The 26,418-nt window shown below is 38.1% G+C and overlaps 3 protein-coding genes across 3 annotated transcripts; all 3 read right to left on the bottom strand.

The window, feature by feature from the left end:
- Nucleotides 1–1,807: 1,807 nt before the first annotated feature.
- oacyl (O-acyltransferase like) lies at nucleotides 1,808–4,165 on the bottom strand. Its single transcript, XM_028024858.1, has 7 exons — nucleotides 3,883–4,165; nucleotides 3,726–3,805; nucleotides 3,532–3,642; nucleotides 3,312–3,435; nucleotides 2,925–3,111; nucleotides 2,545–2,687; nucleotides 1,808–2,446 (listed from the first exon to the last, which is right to left on the bottom strand). Exons 1-7 carry the CDS (start codon nucleotides 3,955–3,957, stop codon nucleotides 2,342–2,344), a joined length of 825 nt encoding a protein of 274 aa, XP_027880659.1. The 5' UTR covers nucleotides 3,958–4,165; the 3' UTR covers nucleotides 1,808–2,341.
- A 78-nt stretch (nucleotides 4,166–4,243) lies between these two features.
- Nucleotides 4,244–7,069, bottom strand: LOC114149211 (O-acyltransferase like protein-like). Its single transcript, XM_028024856.1, has 8 exons — nucleotides 6,914–7,069; nucleotides 6,134–6,267; nucleotides 5,973–6,051; nucleotides 5,740–5,875; nucleotides 5,454–5,638; nucleotides 5,178–5,390; nucleotides 5,008–5,110; nucleotides 4,244–4,928 (listed from the first exon to the last, which is right to left on the bottom strand). The coding sequence occupies exons 1-8, from the start codon at nucleotides 6,978–6,980 to the stop codon at nucleotides 4,793–4,795; spliced, it is 1,053 nt and encodes a 350-aa protein (XP_027880657.1). The 5' UTR covers nucleotides 6,981–7,069; the 3' UTR covers nucleotides 4,244–4,792.
- Nucleotides 7,070–9,188: 2,119 nt separating this feature from the next.
- Nucleotides 9,189–24,699, bottom strand: znf532 (zinc finger protein 532). The gene is made up of 10 exons (XM_028025240.1): nucleotides 24,438–24,699; nucleotides 21,665–24,002; nucleotides 16,942–19,255; nucleotides 16,298–16,479; nucleotides 15,033–15,209; nucleotides 13,698–13,860; nucleotides 13,189–13,503; nucleotides 13,001–13,113; nucleotides 12,341–12,470; nucleotides 9,189–11,889 (listed from the first exon to the last, which is right to left on the bottom strand). The coding sequence occupies exons 3-10, from the start codon at nucleotides 19,222–19,224 to the stop codon at nucleotides 11,386–11,388; spliced, it is 3,867 nt and encodes a 1,288-aa protein (XP_027881041.1). The 5' UTR covers nucleotides 19,225–19,255; nucleotides 21,665–24,002; nucleotides 24,438–24,699; the 3' UTR covers nucleotides 9,189–11,385.
- Between the last annotated feature and the right edge of the window lie 1,719 nt (nucleotides 24,700–26,418).

Consider the following 26,418-nt stretch of genomic DNA (forward strand, 5'->3'; position numbering starts at 1 on the left):
CTGATTAATTTATTATTTAAACTGTTGTATAATTTAATATAGTGCAGGATGAACCAGCTTTCTGTTGTGAAACAAGACGTTTATTGAAACGTCTTGTTTCTGAGCAGGAGGAGAAGAAGGGTGACACAAACTGCTAAAACTGTGTTGTGCTGTTGTGTAACACTGATTTCCATACACCTGTTCTTGTTTTGCCCTGTAAATCTACCAGGCAACTATTGCCATATTATTAGACTAAATTCACTTGTGAGGTAGTTGTGACTTTTTATTGACTCATAAGGGCGACAAATGTGACCTTTTTCCAAACAAAAATAGAACATTTGAATGGGAGCCTCGTATAATTTCATGCATCTTGAGCATGGATGTTGCAAGCTTCTGGAGTTGATGTGTCCTCGTGGTCTCATGTCGTCATTAAATGGAAAGGATCGTCTTACCAAAGCAAGCTATATTTTCACACACACTGGCTTCAGGTTGGCCTTTGAGCTGCTTTCCAACCCTCAGCCTGTAATGAAGGAAACCATATTTTCTCTTGATGAAAATCCACTGAATAGAGAAGCAATTGAGAGAAGGAACAATGCAGTTTAACAGACACAAGTCATTTGTTGAATTTTCTTTTGTCGTCGTTCTGGTTCCAATCATAACATATGGCATCTTTAAACTCTGATCAGTATTTTATTTCAGAATGCTTGGTTCGTTGTGATGGAAAAAACAGATGAAAAAAATGCAAGCAGCAGCTTTTTTTTTTTTTTGAGGTTGCTCACTGAAATTGTGTCAGCTCAATGCAATGCACAACAAAGCTCCTGCTCCACGTACACTGTAACTGAGAAGGCTTTAAACGAGGCTGCGTGTTTGATGTCACTGGCAACTAAAACTCTTTGTGATTCTCTCTTCAGTTGAGTCAGTGTCTGGGAAATGGTCGTGAACTACTTATAGAAGAAATGCAGTGAAGTCATTTGTATACTTGGACAGTTGAGGGACGCAAAAGAAACGGCTGACGTAAGAAGTGAGTCAGACAGAAAAAGCAACCAAATTAGTTAGGTGGTATTGAAAGTACGGTCATTGTAGTTAATTTATTTTAAAATAAATTCTATGAAACTGTAACAGGAAATCCTGTGAGGTTTGGGGGAAAAAAATTTAATCATTGCTGACTGATAAACGTTTTTGTGAGTTTAAGAGCTTTTACGAAACGGTCATTTCCATCACTCTTGATTGCCCAGAGGAAAAGCTCATGGAAAGACAAGGAGAAAGAAAAGAAACTAATTTCATCAAAGTATCTTCAAGGATCTGAGAGAACTCTGACAGGCAACTATTATCATTATCATGATATGCTAACAGCTCAATTTACAGGCAGCGTAGACGATATTTCACAGTAACATGTCCTGGATGACACCATCGGGTGTTGACAACCACAGCTAATCCACTTAATTTTTAACTCCTCTGGGATTTTTGGTTTGTGTACAGGTATTATTTGAGCTTCTGAGATGCTAATCAGTTCCTCTCAGCCTTATTGCCATGATTACACATTACAGCAGCTGTCCCAAAGTAACAAAAAAAACTAAGAGCAGAGATACATTCAGCTGCACAGCAGCCAAAACCAGAGAGAATAAAAAAACCCCATCATATTTCAACAAGAAAGAGGAGAAATAAAATATTTTAGAAAAAACCATAATACAGAGCTACTCCAACTTGATCACATCCAGAGACGTATAATTCTAGAATAAAAAAACAACAAAATGACAAAAATAAATGCTGTAAAAAGTAGAAAACTAAATTGAAAGAAAGGGGAAAAAAAATCACAAAACAGATTTGATGCAGTATATTTATTTATTTTACTTTGCTAAAAATCTTAAAAGGTTACATTAGTTTTTTATTTGAATTACTCAGTATTGTGCAAATTATATTAATTACCCATATCTCCATACCCATTCCTATTTTTTCTCTATAGCTTTAATTGCTTTCTTTTTCTAAAAGAGTCTGTACCATGACAACCAGCACATCTAACAATACCTATAACATAAATGCAACTGAAGGATTTGCAATGTATAACCTACGTTGAATGTTGAGGAACATTTAGTGAGTGAATTTTTGTTTAGCTGTTGTGTAAATATAAGGATGACCACTTCTCTTAGACACTCTTCAAAATGTGAAAAACAAGAAAAGGCAAAAACCGAAGAAAAAAGGCAGACATGTTTTGATCTCCATAAGAAATTAAGTAACAATAAGAAAACATCTACTAATCTCAACTTGTCTGTAATGATTTTGCTATGGCAGCATTTTGCCAACTCTTTACGAGGGATACCAATATATATATGTGAATGGTGTTGTATTAAACGAGGCAGATTCTCTAGATGCATTTGGGTTTCAGGAAGAGGTAGGGTTTCTCAACCAACATAGTGAGAACACAGCCAACTGCCAGAGTTAGCACCAGATGGCCGAGGAACAGGTACATCTGTAGAGGATAGACACCCATTGGAGCGAAAATATGAAGAGAATAGGAAGACAAGAATGTTGATTTGTTAAAAAAAATTATGAAGATGAAATTCTCACAAAGTTGATGTCTGTGTAGTGGATCGGCGTCTCTTGCATGCCATTGTAGAGGATGATGAAGATGGGATGTATCAGATAGCAGGCAAAGCTAATGTTGGAAAGTGGAACCCAGAAACCAAAGGACAAGAATGTCTTGATAAAACCTGGAGAAGCAAATACACACAAAAACTGAGACGCCAGTTCTTCCCTTCCCTCTACTGGTACTACTGTATACTTTAAACTGCAATATCTAGAGTTCAAAGAGAAACATAACCTAACACCTGTGGTACAGTTCTTGGTAAAACTAATCAAAGAACAAAGAAGAAGAATGAAACGTACATGCTTTTTAAATGAAATTATGTGTTCTGCCAAACTGAAGATGTAATTGGATTTATTCAAACCTCCACAGCCCTCCTCACAGGCCAGTATGATCCAACTCAAAGTCAATGCCCAGACTGGTCTGTGCAACCCCTGATATAGAGCATGAGTCACAGATGGATAAGGTGGGGTTTCTTTCAGGAAGTAGGCCAGTCCGATCAGCAAAACCATCAGAGAAAAACAGCAGAACCAGCCAAGCGCTGCTTGCCACTGAATAAAAAATTAGGCATAAAGACTGGTTTCAGTTAAGTTACATCAACTGATGTACAAAAGAGAAAAATAAGTCAAAATGAGTCAAATTTCCTTCCACCAGTAAACAAGTGAACATGCAAACTACTTCATTCAGTTCTACTTTATTACAAAGTAAGGGTTCTCAAATTCTGCAAGAATGGAAAATCTAAATAACTCACCCTTTCCTTTAATAGTTGATCCTTCTTTCTTGTCAAGTATATTCCTGTTAGGATTCCTATTAGAAACGGTCCATATCTTGTGTAGGGTTTCACATAGTAATGCAAAACATAGTTGTCTGATGTTCTGCCAAGACAAGCTCTTCAACGTAAATATGTGTGCGCTAAAAGAAGAGGTAAATTTTATATCATTTACTGAACCTCTTTAGGTTAGGAAGCTTACATTGTGGATGGCTGAAAGACTGGAAGGTGCAGGCGTGCAGTTATAGCAGCACTGGCCACAGTAGTGCTCACCAAAATTCCTACTACCACAACAGCAAACACACTCCTTTTACTGAAACAGAAGAGACAGAATGGAAAAGGTTATTACTCTAATTTATATGGTGTTTGAGATTATGTTAAAGGATGTGGACATACAGTCTATAAATATAGACCAGCAGGGGGGTTGTGGCGTAACACTGGAAGTCCAGAGACAAGTACCATGTCCAGGGAATACACTGAGGAGAGATTTGGAGAGAGGCAAAAATTAGCTGAAATTCCTCCTGAAGACATATGAAAAGCTGATGAGACTTACAATCTCATGGACTGGTAGGAGATTGCTAACCAGCAGTAAGTTAGCCCACCAGTATGCCTTGCAGTCCATCAACATTTCAACAAATGGGAACCAGTAGGGGCCCCACCGCACCAAAGAGATGATGCTGATGGTGAGACACACTGTAAACAGATGCAAAGGCTGAATCCTGGAGTGGGAAGATAAAGAGAGAAATGGAATCTTTCAGTCCTCAGATTTACTGTACAAAAACATTATACTTCCTTTCACTCATTAAATTTGTTGACATTTTTTTACAACTCCAAATTTATTGGCATTTTATGTGATAGACCAATACAAATAAAATGTTTTGCTTTCACTTTACTGCAATTCCCCCAATTGAAATCCAAAACTATGAGTCCACCTGTGCAAAATGTTATCTAAATATATATCCAGCAGTTCTGTGGAAGAATTGTATAGTTCTCAGTTAAATTTAGTGAACAAACAGCATCGCGGCGACCAAAGAACAAAGCAGACAGGTCAGGGATGAAGCTAAGAAAAATTCAGAGTATCAGGTTGTAAATCAATCAATATAATGGAAAACATGCTTATAGACAACGGAAACATCAAAGTCCAGATTGAAGTCCAATTGTGGAAAACGTCTGTGTAGATTCTCTCAACCAATCTGACTGAGCTTGAGGTATTTTGCAAAGTAGTTTGGGCAAAACTTTCATTCGCTAAAGTTGGTAAACATCTGAAGTTCTAATTATAAAGACAGTAAGTCACACATTTCTCAGATGATTTTTAATTGTAAAACAAACAACAAAACAGGTTCAATTTCCCTTCCATGACACAATTATGCTGTTCTTTGTGTTGGTCTCTCAAATAAAATCCCAATGATAAAATCTTGAACAATGCCTATGGGGTATGAATTATTTTGTAAAGCACTGTAATACTAAAATACTAAAATACTAAAAATGATATCATGCCTTTTGATCCTCTTGAAGAGATAGTTTGCAACCAGACTGAGACTTAAATTGTCTTCTGCCTTGTCGATTGAGCTCAGCAAAGACCTGGCACTGAGTAAACCCCTGAAAAGTAAAGTTATTAGAAGTTAGACATCACTTTATGCACCACGATAAGGTTAGCAATATTTCAATTTAGTCTCACCCCAGCAATAAGAAGGTATCAACAGCGAGAAAAATAGGCCCGCTGATGGTGAGCACATATAGCGGGCTGCTTTCAACTGCTTTCCTCCATCTTTTGTAGTTATCTACAATGGAGACACAACAATGTGAATCCAATATTTTGAAGACTCTATAGCCAGTTTTCTTTCTTACCTAGGTTGTTAATAACTGGGAACTGTGCAGAGTGGCCACATATAATCCACAGCAAACTGAGGACACGAATGCCGTTCAGAGAGGTATAGTTTTCACATCGGGAAGAGGAGGCGGTGCTGAGGACTCCCATGCTTGTTGTCTGCAAGGAGAGTGCTTGAAAGCAGCTGGTAACACAGCTTCGAGAAAGACACTGTCCAGCAGGGCCGATTCTGCCTGTAAAAATAAACATCTGAGTACTTGTCTATTAGGAGGAGACCAAATAAAAATTCTCCTTACCATTTTCCTCTAATGTGCCCCCATTCATTTCTTTGCTGGACAAGCCATTGGTTTTCAGGGTGCCATAAGAGTTTGAATGGGACAACTCTATTGTGGGATTGACCTTGCTGCTCAGCTCTGATCTTCTTAAGGCTGTGAACAGAGTGGCCACAAGAGGAATGGCTAACATTACACAACACACACACCTGTGGAGGGAAAAATAACCAAGTTTAACTCGACCATAGGCATCGAAGAACAAGCATGCAGAGTGATGGGCGTGATATCAGGGGATGACTAATATACTGACATGCAGGCGATGTCTGATGCATCAAGAGCAACTGCGTCAGCCATACAGTGAGTCATGATTAGCTCCCGAGAAGACTGATTGGTCAGGATTGGAGGTAATGGACTAAGCAGGGACTTCTGGTTAAGCTGAAGTCTGTCTATTGGGAAAATAGGTACCATGTGAGGAAAATGTGAAAATGATCCTAAAGCAGAGAAAGACAAATATGCATAAAATCTGTCTTAATGAACACTCACCACACTGCACCAGCTGCTTCACATCGTCTACCCCACATGAGTCAGGAACACAAATACCCACAAAATACTGCGCTGCTCCCTGCAATAGCAGGAAAAAATATATTCAGTTTTTCTCTATAACTTACTATCCATCCGTCATGAAGGTTTTTATTGGCATTCACCTGCTTCAGGAACACCTGGCAGTACTGTGTAGAGAAGCTGGGGCTGATGGCAGAGCGACACTGCTGCGGCGAACCAGGCTGGTTCACGTTACCGTCTTTAACACTGCTGCCCATCTTTCCAAAGGAGTCATACACTTTTAAAAAAAGGAGAGAAACATTGCCTCTTACTTTTTTCATAGGAATGACAAATCCTTTTGGGTGAGACATTCATCTGCTTTGGTATGTAAGTAGGTCAGCATTTAGCCCATGTCATTCTTATTAAAAAAGATTTTAAAAAATGAATAAATTAGAACATGTGCTCCAATGAGGCTCGTTTGCCAGGTTAATAGTGTATTTTTATGACAACAACCTGAAAGAAAACATATTTTTCATTGAACCCACTTTTCTGTCTTAAAAGTAATGTTTTATAGCTTTGAGCAGAAAATCATAATTAACAGAAATAAAGGCTAAACAGTAACCTCAAACACATTTAAAAAAAAGAGCAGAAAGATTCATTTTATGTCTTCGGCAAACATTTTTCTTTAAGCTTTTCAGTAATGTATTTATTTACACTCACTGCCATTTAAATATTGGGAAGAGTGAAATGTTTATCATATTTGTCTTTTATAGTTATTTTTTAAATGACCATGTATACTACAGTACATTGGATTTGTAAGAATTAAATCCAAGTATGTGCCAGATTATTTTCAAACAAACCCTGGGCTCTGTTGATAAAATAACCTTTTGTTGGCCCAGTCTGCCAAACTACAAGGGAAATATTCAAAAGGTGTCAGCACTTACTGAGAGCAGCATATTCCTTTGGCTTGTCCTGGTTTAATTCCCAAAGGAACGTGTCGATATCCTTCATACATCTTTGCAATATACTGTAGTTGAGTGAGTTTCCAAGTACAACACTGTTGCCCACTAACAGAAGAAACACAAGCCAACCAAGGGCCATTTCAGTGCCAACTCGACCTCTTCCGTCCATAAGGTGCTTAAATAACAGAAAGGGTCACCTCATCAAGCAGAGAGAAGCATGAAATTGATCTTCTTAAGGAGAAATGGAAAACAGCTTTGGAAACTGGTGCAGGAAGGATTTTCTGCATCAGGTGTGAACAGCATTTAGTTACTTGAAAAACAGAAAAATCAGAGCTGAACACGTCACTGTACAGCATGACCGTATTTAATGTGGAATCACAATCGTGGTCTGCTTCCTGAACAAGCATCAAGCAAATTTAATTTCATCAGCCAACCAAATTTGGGTTTCAGTAGAGCACATTTTGAATTTGCTTTTAAACAAGAATCATGTTAAATGTGCAGGTATTTTGCTTTGTTGTACTTGAGAGCATCACTAATACAAAGCAAACTTCGACATTGTTACAGCGATTGATGTGTAGTAACTTTCTGTATGTAATATATTTCTAGTAGTATTTTTTTCTTACTTTTTACTTCCGTATAAGTAATATTATAACACTACTCTTCCTTGAGTATAATTTCTGGCTGTTCTACCCACCTGTAGTTACCTCACCTAAGAAAGAACAAACATGTTTAATCAAACATGGGGTGAGACTGTGGCTCTGTGGGTAGAGTAGTCGTCTTGTGATCGGTTCAATTCCAGGTTCCTCCTGCCACATGTCAGTGTGCCCCTGGGCAAGGCACCTAACTCCAAATTGCTGATCTGCATATCGGTGTATACATGAGTGAGTGTGACTTTAGTGTAAAGCACTTTGAGTGGTAAAAATGATTGGAAAACCATTACATAAGTTCAGTAAATTTACCAAAACTTTATAAGACACAAACTTATAGTTTGTCTTAAAACTTTTTTTTTACCGCAATTTAATTAATTCTGGACCTTTTGAAAATACAATTAAGAGCTTATATTATATTATCACTGCCAGTACTTTGTACTGCTCTAACGTGTGTTTGTGTTCAGTGTTTGTTTCTTCAAAATCTGTTGTTTTGTCATGATGTTAATTTCTACTTTGTTCTTTCTTTTGTCCTCTCATTTTCAAAATTTGCCCATAACCTTCTAGAATGCATAATGTTTCACAAGTTATATCAGATGTAATGTTTACCGTTTCACAAGACTTGAGTAAAATACTTGTTTTTACTCTTACTTGAATAATTAAGTAGTACTATTCATCTTTAGTTCTGGTTATTATTATTATTATTATTATTATTATTATTACATTATCCCTCATAGAACTTCAGAGACACTAGAAAGATTCCTGCATTTGTTTTACAAAAGTACCTTAATGACAATAAATATGCTACACCCGTGATAATATCTGTGCAAACTGCCCACTAGAGGGAGACGTTGTCTCACCAAGCAGCCGAAAGAGAGCAAGAGCTTTATCTGGAAACAGTGCGACAGAGTCAGGAAGAAACGTTATAACACAAACCTTCATTGCTCAGCGTAAAGCTGGACATTATTTACATGCAAAGCTTAACTTAATTTAATTAATTACAATTTTACAAATACCGAAAGAGAAATTATGTGTAGTGTTGTATGAAAAAAAGTCAGTCAAGAATAAAATGCATACAAAAATGTGTTGACCAATGAAAATTTGAAAGTGACAGTGAAATAAAGGATTAATGGCATAGAAAAAGAACCCATTTCATTGCACTTTAAATGTGTACAGTGGCATCAATACTTTTCAGCACCCTTAGTAAAAATGTTTAAAAGATCTGCCTATGTGTATTTCATTTTGTCTTAATATCGCTCTCTGATAGTAAAACATCAGAAAATAATATGTTTCCGTAGAAAACAATGGACATTACGTTATTTACAGATTGCAAAGAGGCATGTTGATCTCCTAAGGCTGTACTACAACTCATGCAAATACACAAACATGACAAGGTAAAATCAGCACTTGCATAAAAAAAGAGATGTTTTTTTGGCAAAAGAAATTATATAAATTAATAGTAGGGCTTTTTTTTAAAGTGTGAAGTCATAACAGTGTAATAAACCATTTTACAAGCTTGCTTATTCTTAAACTTTCTAAATATCTTCACTGTATAGTGGTGTGGAAGGTTTTGTTGTTTTTAATGCAAATAATGACAAGTGGATTCCTAATATTTTTTCAGGGAACAGCTGATGTTTAATATGCATTTATGATTGGGTCACTTCTGGCATTTTTCTCTGTTTATTGACATAAACAATAATCTTGCACACAAGCATCAGAACTTTTAAAAAAATGGCAGAAGCAGCAGTAAGACACATAATTATCACACAATTCACAGACTGCTTCTCACATGCAGCTTTACAGTGCAAAGTATTAAGATCCTTATCAGACTGTGGATGGAGTTGTGTGTCAAAAGCTGAGAAGACACTTAAAGATTTCATTTTATTCCTTTTAAAAAGAGACTAGTTTTATTTGAAGCAAATTTTCATGGCTGCGTTTGAACGGCCAGTATGTTAGTTGAAGTAAATGGCAATTACAGTGTAATCAATTTGGTGAATCAGAAAGAGGCTCTCATAACAAACATAACAGAGAGTAGAGTGGGGGCTATTTCATCATCTTATTTATGAAACATGGACTAGTCTAAACATGGTGTTAAGAGTGTACATTTTTCATTTCAGAAAAAGAACATCATGCCTAGAAATTCAATGGTATTGTAGTGGTCTGGGTCAGTTATGTTGCTTCAAAATATAGCCATCTTGCCACGAAGAAGCACACCATTAGCTGCAACTCAAAGTGGCTCATTAAGTTATTTTTTTTATCCAATAATAAAATGTGGTTGACAATATGAAATGTCTGTGATTAAAAAAAAACAAACAAATCAAACAAAACAGGAAAAACTAAAGAAACTTAAAGGAGGCAAACATTTTTTCCACAGCGTTGTAACTGTCTCAGGCAAAAGTGACACAGCCTTAACAGAATTGTGAAATTATTTGGGAGTTTCTAAAGCTTGGTCTCGAATGGGCCTGTTATGAATATGTAGTTTGATACCAGTTTGAAACATCTGTTATGTCTGATGATCATTATTGACCCTGTCAAGTTTACTATTAACCTAGGCTCATTTATGTAAGCTGATGATTACATATTGATAAGCCATTACAACCAGCGGCAGTTTAAATACAGGCTCGACTTTGTGACTTGTTCCATGAAAGAGGCTGCTGACAAATAGGAACAAAGAGGTTCTCTTTTTTTGACGAAAACAAAAAAGTAATTAAAACACTATTGAGATAATGTTTTATTAACTTGCTATGTGCTATCAATATTTCAGCTTCACTGCCAAGGTTACATTCATTTTCAGCAAGATTCAAGGCAGCGCACATTCATCATAATTCCAACATCGACCTACAATTTAAAATATAGAAAAGTTATTAAAAAAAAAAGTACCTAAGAATCAGTTAAATATTACTATGGATATGTCAGTCTTATTTCCACTGTGCTCTAAAGACAAATTGACACTAACAATCTGGAAAGACTGAAAGTCAAGCGCTTAATATTTTATGTTTTATGTACTTTGGAAAAAATATATTTACCTCAGAGAGCTGCCATGACGAGAACAAATTTTACAATTGTTCTTGAATTTGACTGAGGATTATTAGGAAAAAACATATTATTATTTGAGATACTCAATAATTTTTATTTGACCTTTAATGATTTAAGTTTTGAAATCATTGTTCATTTTTCTATTCATCAGACTTTGTTTGACATTTGTTGGATGCAGTTTGTTTTTAATAGGCCAGAAATCTTCCGAAAGCTTAAAGTGCCTCTGGATTAAATTGTTTTGGCATCTAGCATTTCTAGGCAAATTATAGATGCACAGCTGCATTTTCTTTTCATGGCAATAGGGAAGAAAAGGTAGTTAATTTGTTGTAATTGCAGTTTCAGAGTATATTCTGAAATTTAGGTCCTCAACAAAGGAAATACCTGTACCTGTAGTTAATTTTTTTTTTCTGCCAGACTTTCGTTGAATATCAGAAGCACTAAAAAACTAGACTGCTAATCAAATGCAGATTATAATAGTGGTTTTATACATTGTCTTGTCGTAGTGAAAAGAATACTTTGGAAATAATCAAGTCATCTTAACAAATTTACTCAAAGTCTACTGAAAATTCTCTGTCTGTACAAAAACGTTCCTGATATTTTTGCTGAAAGACACAAATGGAGACTTCGATGTGTATTAAATTTTCTTGCGTGTATATTCTACTGTTTACATAAAGTTGTACACTACAACATCATGTATTTACAGGATAACCACATCTATAGGAGGTACCACAGATTTAAGAAACTTATGGAATGGTTATAATTCATCTTCTCTCACTTTTGAGCAGCGCTAAGGGTCTTTGACCTTATGAATGCCATCCCATGTGTCCTCATGTGAGTTTTCAAATGTCCTTCAGTCTCAAACGTATTCCCACACACCTTACATTTGGTATTCGGCGTCCCGTCATTGTTCTCATCGACAACATCCAATTGGTTTTCCCGTTGACTCTCTTCATCTTCCCGGTCTCTCCCATTATATCTACCGAGACTCTTGAGCTCCTTTAGCCGATGGACGATGAAGAGGTGTCGAGCCAGCGAGCGGGGGGAGGTGTAGCAGAGTCCACACTCCTGACATTGGTGGGATGAGCCATCAGACTTGTGCTGGGGAATGTGCTTGTGGAAAGCAGCAATATCCTCAGTGGTGAAGCCACAGACGGCACATTTGTGATTTTTGAGAATGTTCACTTTTAGTCTCTTCAGTGGTTGTGAGTCGGAACCCCTGGAGTTCAAGCCTGGAGACCCCTCATCTTCATCTGGATTTCTTTTGGGGCTTCGGTTCTGAAAAGAAAGCAGAAGATGAGCTCAGGAAAATAGCTTTGCCATGAAGTGCAAAACTCATTGGCATCAATCTAACAAAGAGTTCAGTACTTTAGGAAGTACAACAAAACAGCAGGTTAGCCAACACTAGGTCCAACATTTCAGCTCAAAAACTGTGACGACAGAAAACGAATGATTCGTAACAGACTATGATTGCAATAAATAAGCAAAATAATAGAAAAAATAATAGAAAAACACAACAAAATATTTATAAAACTAAAATATGAACCAAATCAAAGTTTTTATTTTTATTTTAAAATATCAAACATAAAAATAATAAAGCAAAAACACTTAATATAAAGAAGTAACAAAGCACAGAAAACCTTTATGTAACTGTTGAAAACAAAATAGCAATAAATACAAAGACAGACGTTTTGGCAGACATTAAGTTGTTAAATTCATGCAGCTGTACCATTTGCTTGTCAGGTGGTGTCTCAACATTTTCAGTCCGTCCTGCTGGGTGTTTACCTCCGTGAATCATCTGAATGTGCTGGTCCAGCAGCACTCTTTTTGTGAAGGGCTGACTTAGAGCAGGGCAGTGTCTGAAAATTAATATCAATAATAAGACAAATAGAATAATTTTTATTGCTGTATATCTGACAGATATACAGACACATTATGTGTGTGCGGATTATGTATGCACACACATAATGTGTGTGCACATAATGTGCACATATGTGCAGAACAATGTCACATAAAGTCCATTATGTGACATTATGTGACACATAATGGACATTATGTAGTAATGTCCATCCATGGACATTACACATGGACTATGCACATTATGTAGTAATTTTCATTTCTTAAATTAAACTGTGTTAATTGGATGAACAATGGAATAAACCATCCAGCTGATTTAAATGTTCTTTCATATTTCAACTTTTTTACTTAAATGGATTGATAGACAAATCTTTAATGTTGTGCTCAAACTCAAATTTTACTTTCATAGCTGAACTGAATGGTTGTGTGTGGAAGATTTAGCTCAGTACTATTAAGGATGCATTTATGGGTTTGTGTTAATACAGAATTACAGCTACCGATTAATCACTCTAAGTAGGGTGGTGGTACTCACGGGCAGGCGTAGACCTTTCGTAGTCCTTTATGTTTTAGACGGTTGTGTCGGCAAAGACTGTGGGTGGAGCTGAAAGACTTATCACACTGTTGACATGGATGCTTCTTCAGTATCTGCAGTTTGAAAGTTATATTTGAAGCAAAGCAAAAGAAACTGTCTTTTTAAAAACAACACTGCAGAACATTCACCTTGCCGTGTTCACGCTTCATGTGTGTGACAAACAGCTCCCTGGACCTGAGGGAGGCGTTGCATTCTCCACATGTGTATCCTGAGCTGACAGGGCTCTTCAGGTCTGCTGCACAGTTGCTATTGGTTGTCTTCAGTGGTGATGATGAAGGCTTCTTTTCTCCCTTGTCTTGACAAAAGACATTTTCTCCATTTTTGTTGTTATTTTTAGGGATGTTGCTGTTGGCGCTATTGGAATTGGTGGGCTTGGTGCTAAGTGGAAGGTTGATCCCCAGGTTTGGTGGACCCTCTATGGTCTTCAGGGTTCCATGGATGGCCTGAGAAGATCCACAACCGCACCTTTTAACACCTTTTGGCACACTAATATTCATAATGTGCCATAAACCACTTCATTAAATTAACATGACTGAAGTGATTGGCATTAGGTGTTACAAGAGGAGGTTTAATTTAGCTTGGTTTGAAGTTATAAATAGAATAATTGTAAAAAAAAATGTTAAAAACTTGTGATTACCTTAATGTGGTCCAGCATCAGCTGCTTCTGTGCATAGTGCATGGAACAGTCGGGACATTTAAAGACGGAAACTTTAAAATTGGAAATATGCTGCTCAAAATGTGAGCTGAGCAAGGACGGGAGAGTGAACACTGTGTCACACATGGAGCATTTATGTATCACCCTGGAAGACAGAAAATGTCATAATTATTAGGAAACTTCAGACATAGCAAAATGTAACAGACTCAAAGCATCCTCTACAATCTGAGCTACAGCTGTATTTACAGAAGCCAATACTAAAACTGTTAGGATTTGTTCAAGAAATAAGTACATTTGTGTTTGTTAATTAAATTCCATAATACCTTTCAAAATACCCTGTAAAATTGTGAGTAAAAATAAATTGATCTTTTGAAACAAATGTGTGCATAATGTGAGAAGTTTGCTAAACACCATGTGAATTTATACATTTGCCATGTGCTCTTGTGCACAGCTAGTACTGTGTGGTTTGGCTAAGCCACAAAACATGACAGGACTAGATTGCGACAAACAATCTGGCCTGAAGAGAAGATCATCAGGGCTGACATTTAGGACTTGTAAAAGTCTAAGGTCAGGAAAAGGGAAGCTAACATCTCTATAAACCCCACACTTAAACTTTTACCTTCAGGTTGCCGCTGCAGAGTGCTAATTGCAAAAACAAGTAGTTAAAAAGTCTCATCATTTTGATGAACAGTGTCCAGATACGTATATACTATGCACATTTGCACTTTGATCTTACCTTAATAAAAAACCCAGTATATTTACCTATGTTCTTGAACAATTTCTTTTCCACCAAATTTTACGTTATCTGTTTTTAAATTTCTGTCCACTGAGAGCAAAACGGGACCAAGGTCAAATTCCTTATTGGCGTGCACAACTTCCACCAATAATGTAGTTTCTAAAGCTGTGTGAGATTATGCTACTGCAATAAAAGCTTAACGTATCTGAAGTTTTTAGCATTTCCCGTCAGTAAGTAAATTGCTGTGGTTAGGTGTTAAGTGGTTAAAGGTTTCCATGTGGAAAAAAACAAACACAATTTAAGCCGCTGTAATGAAAAGCAGCAAATCCTTCTGCTGAGAAGGAAGCCAAGGATGGTTATCTAGACAGAAAGGAATTGGACATGGGGTTTACGTTACATTAGCACTAACTTGCGTGAATTAAAAAAGAGGTTGGGTATCTGCAAATGCGTAGGCTTAGCTTCCTATAAACTTAACAAGTAAGAGACAAATGATAATGCAGCAGACAAAATTAAATTAACCATTAAAGTGCTGAAATCTAATTAATTAATTCTAAACACATTATAAACAAAAAGGAACCTACTTGGGCTCGCCTGCCTTGGCCCCTGGATGCTGTGTGTATGCATGGGAGTGAGTTCCTTGTGCAGACTTGAAAGCCATGGGGCAGAGTGGACATTTGTAGAAGACTTCACAGTGCATGTTCTGGATGTGAGACTTGAGAGTTGTAACATCAACAAAGATCATGCTACAGTGAACACAGCTGGAAAACAACACAGAAAAGACACATAGGCAAGTTGAACAAAGTATGAATAAAATAAAGTCAAGCCATACGTTTAGATAGAACTTGTTTAAAGTTTTTTTTCCTATTTTTTCCATTACTCTTCCAAACAAAAGGTTAGGCAGCAGAACCATAATCCAAAGTATACAAGACATCCTCCCTTGATTTATTAAAAAGCTAAATTGGCCTCATCAAAGGCCAAACCTAAAGCTGATTTCGAAATGTGACATGACCTTAAACAGGTCCTTTTGGTTCAAGAATCCTACAGTGTGTCTGAATAAAACAAATGTGCAAAAATGTGTGAGGAAAATTTGGATAAATTTGCATTCCACAATTATGAAAAAGTCCCATAGTTATTGCAAATCCTTGATGACAGTTGTTGGTTCCCCTATTAAATTAAGTCATTTGAATGCTACTTCTGTTCTTAAATACAAAAATAGCAGTACCAACACTAGTAACCTATCAAGCTCACACTAAATTGTCTTTAGATGTATGTAGGGGTGTACATTGTTGTAATTTGTGTATCTATGTTGGTCCTATGATGGACTGGCAGCCTTTATAATGGAGTACTCTACCTCTCACCAATGACTTCTTTGATATGCTCCAGCTCTTCTTCAATTGAGGTGTTATGTTAATGAGGGAGTGAGTGTTTCTCTGCATTTGGACTTTAGGGACAAAAATGTCAAGAATTGGTTGAAAACAGGTTTTTAACTGGTCTATTATTGCTTGAAAACAAAAAAATATATTTTTTAATAGCCTGTATCTTAGATGACTTAACCACAAGGATTGTGACTGTCACCTTTTGTCCCTGTCATTTCGTCATGAATGATGTGTCATGAAGCGATATTAGGTGTCAAGCTGAAGCCAAATTGCTAAGAAACCAAGCTGAATAACTGCAATTAAAATGACAATTAAAATGGTCTTTGGACATTGAAGTAAGAAAAAGACCACTTAGAGTGAAACATTGGTTCTCTTCAACAATGAAATGTACGCAACCACTCCAAATGATATCTCAGCAAAAGAGAAACTAGAAGTATGGATAATTTTGGTTTTAATTAAGATATACTCACCGATAGCCAATTCTGCGAGTGTAGTGCAAGCAGTTCTTGGTGACGTGGGACTGAAAGTGAACAGAGCGACAACTGGCACCACACTCTGGACAAATATAAGGGGACTTGTGCTGATGGATTCGTTGGTGTGACAGAAAGCTGCATTGATTTGGAAGAAGCATCTGGCAAACTGTGCATGTTTTCTATAAAAGAAGAAAATAAATGTTGGTCTATTTTTATGAACAAGCTGGAACAATTATGCAAAAATGCAGGAATATTACAGAGACAGAGTGATCAATAATAACACTACAGGCCAGGACAGGGTCCGTCCGTCCGTACATACGTACGTACATACATAGGTCCATCCATCCATCCATCCAATCCATCCATCCAATCCAGAAAAATGACCATGCACACACTCACTCTGAAACCAATTTAGAAATATCAATTGAGCTAACACACATATTTTTAAACTGTGGAAGGAATTTAGAGTTAGAAAACCTAGACATGCACAGGGAGAACAGGTAAACTCCATGCAGAGCATACCTGTTCTCCCTGGGATTCAGACAAAGGACTTTTTTGGGACAAGGCAACCATACAAACAACTATATACCTATGCAGCCCTTGTCAAGCCTTAGCCTTTTTTTGAATAATATGGTACCTACCTGACTGTTGGATTCTGGTGCTTGTTGATAGTGCATGGCCAGTGAACTGTCATCCTGGAATATTTCATTGCACTCCAAACATTTCAAGTTGTGCCGACCAAGCTTTGATGCATCATCCTCCAAAGGCATGGCTGCCATAAGGGGAGTGCTGCAAGGAGCTGATATCACTATAGTCTGGTTACTACCAGCACTCTTAGCTTGTGTTTGACTTGCAGGTGCCTGTGCTTGAGATGTGGGGGTGTTTATAGTGATACAAGGGGCCACTGGCAAATTTAATGAACTAATCATCTGATCTGCAGGAATGGGTTTGAGGATTAGATGTGAGCACTGCATGACCACCCCTTTGTCCTTGTGACCTCTTGCATGAGATAAAAGGCTACATTTGTTGTAGAAAACCAAACTTTTGGCACAGTGGTTGCAGGTGACTTCGATTCGCACACTCCGGCGTTCATAGTGGTGCGTCAGGCTCTTTTCAAGAGCAAACGAGTCTCCACACTCCAGGCACTTGTAGCCCTGGGAGGGTAATGAAATACAGGCTGAGGTTGGTGGAGAGAGGTTTGGAACATACACAGGAAGAGGGTTCAGGCTACTTAGGACTTTATTGAAAGCATCTACTACAGAGCCTGGAGAGCTTGTGAACACCTGAACCCGAGAGACCTTTTTGGAAGCTTGGCCAATGACACCAGTCTGTTTACTTTGTTGTGATCGTTGCTTTTGAGAAAGTTTCGAGGAGCATAAGACCTGCTGAAGATCACAGGCAACAGATGATACTGACTGGGGAAGAATACTGAGGTTACTAAGATGCACTGTCTTTGGCACAAGTTTAGCATTGGCCAAACTGGAGGCAGGTACCATGACCGTTTGTTGCTGGATAGCATTTGCGGCTTTCAGGATAGCACTGCTGGCACTTTGCACAGATGCGGCAGGGATAACTGTTGCTTTGACAGTAGTGTTGTTAGCCAGCTTAAGGTTAATAACTTGTGAACCAGCTGTTTTGACTGCGGATACTGGCAGGAAAGCTGTTGCCACAGGCTTAATAGTCATTTGTTTCGTGATTTCAATTGATGGGCACCCGCTGGTTGCTACCACGGTCGATGGCAAAGAGCGCCTTGTTGGTGATGTAAAAATTGTGCTGGTAGTTGTCATAAGACATGGACTATTGTCTTCATTCTTCAAGCTTTCAGTTTCAAATTCCGGAAGGACTCTACTGACAGTACGCTTAATCTGTCCAGAAGAGGTCTTAATTGTTTTAATTCTAACCTTTGGAATGACTGGAGTGGTGTCTATGTTAGAAGCAGGGGAACCTTTGCTGCTGCCCTCACTGATGACACCAGAGGGGCTTTCTGGTTCTCTGGTAAGAAGGTTCTTTGTCAAGTCAGTGTCTGACTCTTGCTCCTGTAGTCTGTCTATTGCTCTGAGATTTTCCTTAGATGGTTTAGGCTCTTTCTGTGCTGGTATAGAGTCCAACATATCAAATTCAGATGTTTTCCCACTTAGTGATGCAATAGCTGCTATACAAGAATACAGTTTTGTGGGGGACTGGTCTTTGACTTGTGGGATACTTAGCACATCAACTAGCTCAGGTGACTTTATAGCATCCATGGAGGATTGATTTTGAGGTTTGAAATAATTGTCTTTCCGGGTTTTTTCTGGCAAAGGTAATTGAGATGGACTGTAAGAAAATCTCCTTTGACTCTGATTCTTGTTTTGACCTGATTTGTTGTCAATCTTTGAAATCTGGTCCTCTGTTCTAGAAATGGAAGTAAAGAAGACTTGGCTTTTCTGTGCGCCAGTTGTGTCAACTACCTCAATTTTGTCCTCATCATCAAACTCTTCAGCACTAGATATTGGACTGAACTGAGTGAAAGTAGGAGATTGAGGTTTGAATTTATATCCATTATCTCTGGGGACTTTCAATCCTTCCTTACTGTGTTGAGCAGCTGGTGGTGCTGTTGATAAGCAGCCATTAGATAGTCCATTGCCAACAGCACTTGCTTGGGAATGAGAGTTAAAATACTTGTCTTTTTCAAATTTGGTTCCAACATATTCACTTGTGTCTGTGCTGCGAATGTTTTTTACAATTACACTAACACCAGCATCATGTTCGCTACAGGAGTTGTGAGACTCATCTTCACAGTCAGTCCCCCGATTACTCTGTTGCTTGAGTTGTCCATCTTGCTCATCTTGGTGACCAGATTCAATGGCAGCTTTAGGATCCACCATGTCAGGGATGTTAAAGGCCGCCAGTAGGTCATCAAAGTCAGGCGTCTTCATATCTCCCATGTTCCTTCCCTTGTTCTGATGATTAGGTCACCTGAAATACACAAATGAATTGAGAACAGTTTAATTAAGCTTGAATTGCCCACTCCAAGACAGATGCTTTGATCACATTTTTGGAATATGTTTTTGAACTAAAAATGTTCCCTCAGTATTTGATATAGTTTGTATGTTAATTTAAATATGATCAAAAATAATTGTGTATAATTGTTTCTTTTTTCAACATCTAATACAACATATTCTTGGCATTAACTCAAAGCATTTTCCTTTGTAATTGAAGGTCAAACATACTGGCCAATCTGGCAGCACTACTACATTTTGTGCTAATACTAGTCTTATGGTTCACTGACAAGGTGAGAACACACACACACAGACACTTGTAACAGTATTAGGTTTGCATAGGTTCATATGGAGCTCTTGAACATTTGGAAATACACAGAACAAGCAAATTTGGGACACTTGGTTCAAGTAGTACATGTAAAATCCCCACAAAATAAACCTTTTGACATAAACTCAAACAATATGGATACATTAAATTAGTGTTTTGAGTTTCCCAAAACTTCACCAAGCCATTATTCAAAAACCAGTTTATATGTATGTTTTGTGCTTTTTAGCCTGTTAACCACCAAGTAGTGTTCAAATTTCAACTGGCTCAAACTCTTACTGTCAGATAAAAGAGAAACTAATAAAAATGTTCAGAAACAATGTAAGAAACACCAAGGCTCAGGGCTGCTGTAAGCTGGAAGACGCTGGTCTGCCTGTCTTACTGTGCACAGCGAAACCAATTTCACTGCTAAAGGCCGACAAGCTGAGAAAATTTGCATACTTAACTGCTGCTGCTCACATGGAGAAACCAATTGCCTTATGGAGAAAAGCTTTACAACATGACAAGAAAGAATTTGAGCTGTTTTGCTACACAAGTATGAAGGAGTCAAGGTTAGGCTTTCAATATAGAAACACTGCAGTAGCTGCCAAGCATGGTGAAGGTAGCAACATGCTGTGGAGTTATTTCTTTCCCAGTGATATTGGTGCATTCGATTAAGTGGGTAAAGTAACAAAGGGTGATTACTATCACCAAACACCACAACTTTACCACAAACCAACAGCTAACAGCTAGGAGGTTGAAACGTGGACATAACTTGGTGCTCCAGCAGCACAGTTATTTTTAACACATGTCCAAACTGCTTATGTAATGCACAAAGCAAGTTAGCATAAAGCTTCTGGGTGGCACCAACTCCTACTCAATAGAAAACTTTGAGGATAACACTAAAATTTTGGGCCAGTGCTCAGAAACCAACCAGTCTAAGAGACTACTACAATTGTTATTAAGAACACTGACCAAATATTAAGCCAGAATAATGCCTAACACTTGTGTAAGGTCAAAGATACTTTCTGATGTAAGGTCAAGAAACATTTAGACTAAAATTGGAAGGTGTATAGGTACAGTATATTTGATACAGTATGTATAATTTTGACCAGGAGTTAATCAGAGAAAGTACTGACTTTTGCATTAAGTTGTTGTTTTATAAATTCATTGTAATCGCATGTTCTATAGTCATTCCACTTCATGTGCGATAAATCATTGAAGATCCAAATTAGTATGACATTCATGGACGTGAATTCTCTTTGTAAATAAGTGAACAAAACTGTATGGAAAGCAGATTATGGAATTTTAGATGCTGCATTTCTTGTGTTCTGAATGTCAGATTTATTTGTTTATTTATTTACATGATCTATGCTAATTTGTCTTCAATCACGCAGTCCTATATTCAAGCCTTTGGCACTGTAGTGTCGTGGAAAGTTGTGTTTGCTTGTATTATGATTGTGTGGTTCGTGTTTAAATTCTGCAAGCAAAAACAAAAAAAAAACAAGTGATTAAATCTGAATAATTTCTTGATTTTGATCTGTAAAAATAAGGTAAATAAACATGGGTGCTTGAGTCACATACATGGAGCTGATCTTCTATGTAATACAAAACCAGAGTAGTACTTTGAATCAAATATATCTGCACTCATGGACCCGTGACAAAAAACAATCTTATTTTGCATGAATCCATATTTTATAACTTCAATTCAAAGAGAAGGAATCATGGAGATAATATGACAGATACAGTGAAGAGAATGAAAATGGTAATGGAGAGGGAAGGCAGTAAATCCTGTGAGAAGAAAAAATGGCTGCTGAGCTGTGAAGCTGCAGCAGGGAGAGGGAGAAAGGCCTGGTTGAAAAACAGCGAGTTTCAGCCATGACAGCAGCCTGACGTAGGAAGCTTTGATGAAGAAAAATGACAAAAACACAACACAAAATGGCTTTCTATACCAGCAGTTTAATGCACATGCACTTTTTTTTCTCCAGTAAGATTCACATTTTATAAAATACAGCTGCTGTTTCAGTAAAGTGTATGTAAAATAATGGTGGAGACATGCAAGGTTAATCAGCAAGTCCTCACCCTCTTGTCTTCGCTCAGTCCAGCCACTTAGCCAAACCTTCTTTCCTTGCTGCCTTCCATCCTGCAACAAACAGAGTCACAACACAGCTAACCCACAGGAGGCATCCACCCCACCCTGTATGGGGAAAAAAAAATATCTTCCCAAACAGGCAAAGGCCCAGAATACAAGGTCAGGTTACATCCAGGCATCTGGTGAGTGCTGGTGGTCCTGATATGGATCGTCTTCGGTCATTCTCTGCACCACAAGCAGCACTAAGACATATAAACAGACACATAGATCATGCTCCTGTGTTGAGTGTGTGTGTGTGAATGTGTGAGGCAGGGCTCCCAGCAGCAGATTCACAGACTCATAGCCAGCCCCGTCCCCCTGCCCTCGTCCCTTCCCAAATCTCCTTTCTCCCCTCGTGAACCATGCAGCTCTGCACTCCAACACTCAGCAGGCAAAGAGCAGGCAGGGGAGCCCTGTCAGCCACCAGCGGCTGAGCTGTGAGGGGCTGCCGTGGAGCAGTCTGGGTTATCTGTGTCCCCGTGTAGCATAGAGACGGCATTGTTCCCATCAGCCCTCAGTCTGCCTCAAACCGGTTTCAGCTGGTTCTGGTCACTCGACATAAAGCCTTGGGTTGCTGCAGCACGGCCTCAAAAATGCACAGGAAGAGGTTGTGCCCACCTCCCAGGAAGCACTGCGACGTTTTCTTTCTTTATAGACACGTTTCGTCATCGAGATTGTTTTAAGCTAGAAACATAACAAGGGAGGTGACTCATTTTCAGAGCCATAAACATGCAAAAATGTCATAGGGGAAAAAAAAAAAGATGAGCAGTCAATTTGCACCCCCAATTTTTTTAGCTGTGTAATTTCCAATTTGTCCCTTCCTACTTTCATTTATCTGTAAAGGCCATACATACTTATGTTTATAAAGCACTGGGTGAAAAATTGAGAAATTCAGCTGCTTAGATACATGGTTATGAAATTATAATGTGTATATGACATTGGGACAATTGGATGAGTTAAGAAATTATGACCTCTAATCAAACCAAAATAAGTGTGAGTGAGCTTCTGACAAGGAATACATGTTGTTACATGGATAGATTTTAGAAAATCGATTAAACTGGTTGTCATTGTGGGTGCAAGACATTCCCCAGCCCGATAAAAATTGATATATGGTTGATAAGAAATATCCAGTGACTCCATTTACTACCCAAAATATTTAGGTACACGTGCGAGGTACAAAATGAAAAAAAGGAAAGGGCAACTTGTTGGTATGGAATAGGGATGAATTAGCACAGGGATAAGTTGACCAGGAGCTAAATCAGTTAACTTATGAGAAGTTATGATGCCTAATCAAGCCAAAACATTGAGTTCAAGTGGGTCTATGACCAACCTACTGTTGGTAACTGAGTCATGTACAGTAACTAAAGTGGGCTACAGGTAGATTGTGGAACATTAATTTAAATCAGTTGTCTGCGTGGGTACACAATATCACAATGTTGGGTAGTCGATAGATTGTTAGTTTGAAACATCCAGCTAAGTTTCACACCCAAAATTTTCAGGAACAAAACAACCAAAAATACGAATGTATGAAATGGTGAGGGGCTAAAAGATCAGACCAGGCCAGAATTAATTCAGATCATTTGATTTAACAGGATTCAATGTGAAAATGTATTTAATATTATGAAACAACTCCTTTGTTTGACTTATCATGATGGTCTCAGTCTGGTCGGTTTCTTACAGCAAGCTCTCTGTGCTTTAACATCAACTACAAAAGTACTCAAATGCTTTAAATATCTGTCAGCAGCACTAGATTGATCAATGTGGTGTGAAGGCAAGCAACGTAACACACAGGCAACAATCAAAAAGACGCACTTTCATTCCCTCAGATTCCCTCCTTCTGCCCCCCAACCAACTTACACCCCCACAAAGACACAGATGAAGGTGAGCATGCACTCATGCATATATAGGTAAACGAAGCATACCCTTGTCAGATTTATTTTCCACTCTGAGAAATATCAAGGAGAAAGTTTTTTTTCCTGTAGAGGCCTCAGCGCTTGCTTTTAACAGCCCACTGTTCCAGCCTCTTTCCTCCTTCCTCCTTCCTCCTTCCCCACCTCCACCGCCCCTTGTTCCTTCTGTTCTTTACTGGAGTAGTTATCAGTCTCAGTGGAGGCCTCGTTTTGTCACAAACGCCATCAAAATCATCACCAATGCCACCTCCACAGCTGAGGCATGAAGTAGTGGATGGCGAAAGGGGGCAGTGTTCAGCAGTCAAATGAGGCCTTTTGTCTCTGCATGTGCAGCAGGGTGAGGGGACTCTCCACTCTGGCTCGGGAGCAGGAGCAGCAGCTGGTGCAGAGAGACACACGAGAAAGGGAGGGAGACAGAGACATGGGGGAGGGTGGAGGACACAGAAGAAGAATGAAGGCAGAATTGAGTTTTAAAAACAGACTTGAATCTGTGCGCACTGTTAATGTTTAAGGCCTTTGCCCTGAAACAATCTTACAAAAGGATTAGGTTTTTAAATGGATTAATTGCGATATTTTCTCTGCGATACATGAAATTAAAGAGTAAGTAACTAGCATCGTGCATAAGTGTTGAGGCCACATTATATATTGTACTATGCATTAAACAAATAGCATGAACCTGTCATAAAATACAACAAAATATACATCTACATTTTTGTTATTCCAACCCAAATGAAAACAATAATTAGGAAATGTCTCCAAATAACAGTAAGGGATCCAGAAATAGGTACACATAAGGAGATATTTTGTAACCTACCTGGAAAACAGAGGTTGCCAGTAGATTAATACTGGCTCTCTTTGGCCTTCTATGAGTCCTTGATTCATCTTGCAGATCTGCCAAAGACAAACGACCATGCTGCAGAATAAACTAATTCTTCATCTTTATGATCCTCTTAAGATGTGAAAAATCTTAAGAGGATGTATTCATCTCAGCACACTAATGCATTTCAAACACTGGAAATGGCAGTAGAAGATGAGCATGTGTGTGTGTATATTATAAGGCCCTCGCAGTGCCTACTGCCTCCCGGCACTGTGACAGATTCAGTGCAACGGAGGAGGCTGAGGTTGCTCCCCACCCCTTACAGAGTCACATGACGTCACACTGCCTCCACTCAAACAGGATATAAGAAGGGCTGCTGGAAGCTGCCTCATCTCTGTTTCTGTTTTCAGCCATTTTTGCCCAAGATGATGTCACACTAATGCTAAAGCCTTACCTGTTGTGTTTTCTCTTCCATTTTAGCATTCGACAGCCTTTCTCTAATGTTTAATCATATAGTTCAGAGGAAGAAAGCCATTTCACTTGACCCATGACTCACATGCAAGCAGCTGCTTGCACATCATCTAATTTGTGACACAATGTAAGCCAAGTGATTTCTACAGATTGTAATAATAAGTCACATTCATGACAAATAGGACAGCGATCCAAAAACCAACCCCCGACTGTTCCTCACTCACTTTATTACATGAGCTCTCAGATTCATACTCAGATCCCTCAGGTTAACTCTGTCAGTGCCATCATCTGACTGGTGAATCAATAATTTGGAAGTCTTTCCTTCAGCTGAATAGAATTAAAAACAATTAGAAAATTGGTGCATGTTCATGTTTGAGAAAAAATCTGATGCATTATATATCATAAATCTTAAACTATGAGGACGGCAGAGTTCAAACAAATCTCTAAAACCCCCCAAATATCGTTATTTATGCTGTTGATTGAAGTTTGTGGACTTCTTACCATTCCTTTTTCTTACAGGCGTTCAATGAATCAGCAACTTAAAAAACAGCATGAGAGCAATAGCGTTCCACACACCCCATTATTGCCTTCAAATCCTCTGACTGGAGAGTGACAGAAAAGTGATGAAGACCAAAAACCTCTTAATGGCAAAACTATCCATTTAAACGGATGCTTTGCTTGCTGAGAGGAAGCCCTTAAATGATTCTTTTAGCTTTCAATAAAGCTGTCATTATCAATGTCATGTGACTTTAAATGAATGTAATGACTAGCAAATAGAACATCAGACCAGAAAAGACATTAGCATAATCACCAAATGATTGGAAGCAATTTTACCCAAACTTGATTTTTTTTTTGCATGAAATGCCTCAAAGTAGCATTAAAAATTTGTTAAAACCCAATAATGTGGCCTTGTAATACTCATTTCTGTGCAGATAATAGCAACATACAAAGCTTGTAAAGACGATCTTAAACACAAGTAAATCAAGTAGTTTTTTTTATGTAAGATTTGAATAATTTGATGAACACAATGTGCAATATATTTAATTGTCCATTTTTTTATATGCAGATCACACTATCATAAATGCACCCCATAGTGCCATCTGCTGTTTCCATGCCGAAATGAACAGTGAAACCGGAACAATGAGTATAAACATGAGTATTATATGGCATATTAAAATTGTGTCCTGAACAGGAATTTTTCAGACCCTTGTTGAGTAATAGTTTGTTTTTTTTTGTTTTAAAGTTCATGTTGACCAGAGTAAATGTATAATTGCTGCTTTGTGAAAGGAAAATGACGTAGCCTTTCAAGGTGATTTGATTTGCTCGATTGTGGCGTCTGGAATTAATAAAGTGGTTCTCAGTGTAGGTGATCAAGAACAGACAATCAGGCAGGAGCTGTTCGTGATCTTATGAGTTGATTAACAACCTTCTCAGTCTCTAGAGCTGTGACCGTAAAACTGCATGAATTTCTTTTCTTGACTCATTTGTTTTTGGTTAAATTCACAAA

The sequence above is a fragment of the Xiphophorus couchianus genome, chromosome 8, assembly GCF_001444195.1.
Source record: "Xiphophorus couchianus chromosome 8, X_couchianus-1.0, whole genome shotgun sequence".
Classification (NCBI taxonomy): Eukaryota; Metazoa; Chordata; class Actinopteri; order Cyprinodontiformes; family Poeciliidae; genus Xiphophorus; species Xiphophorus couchianus.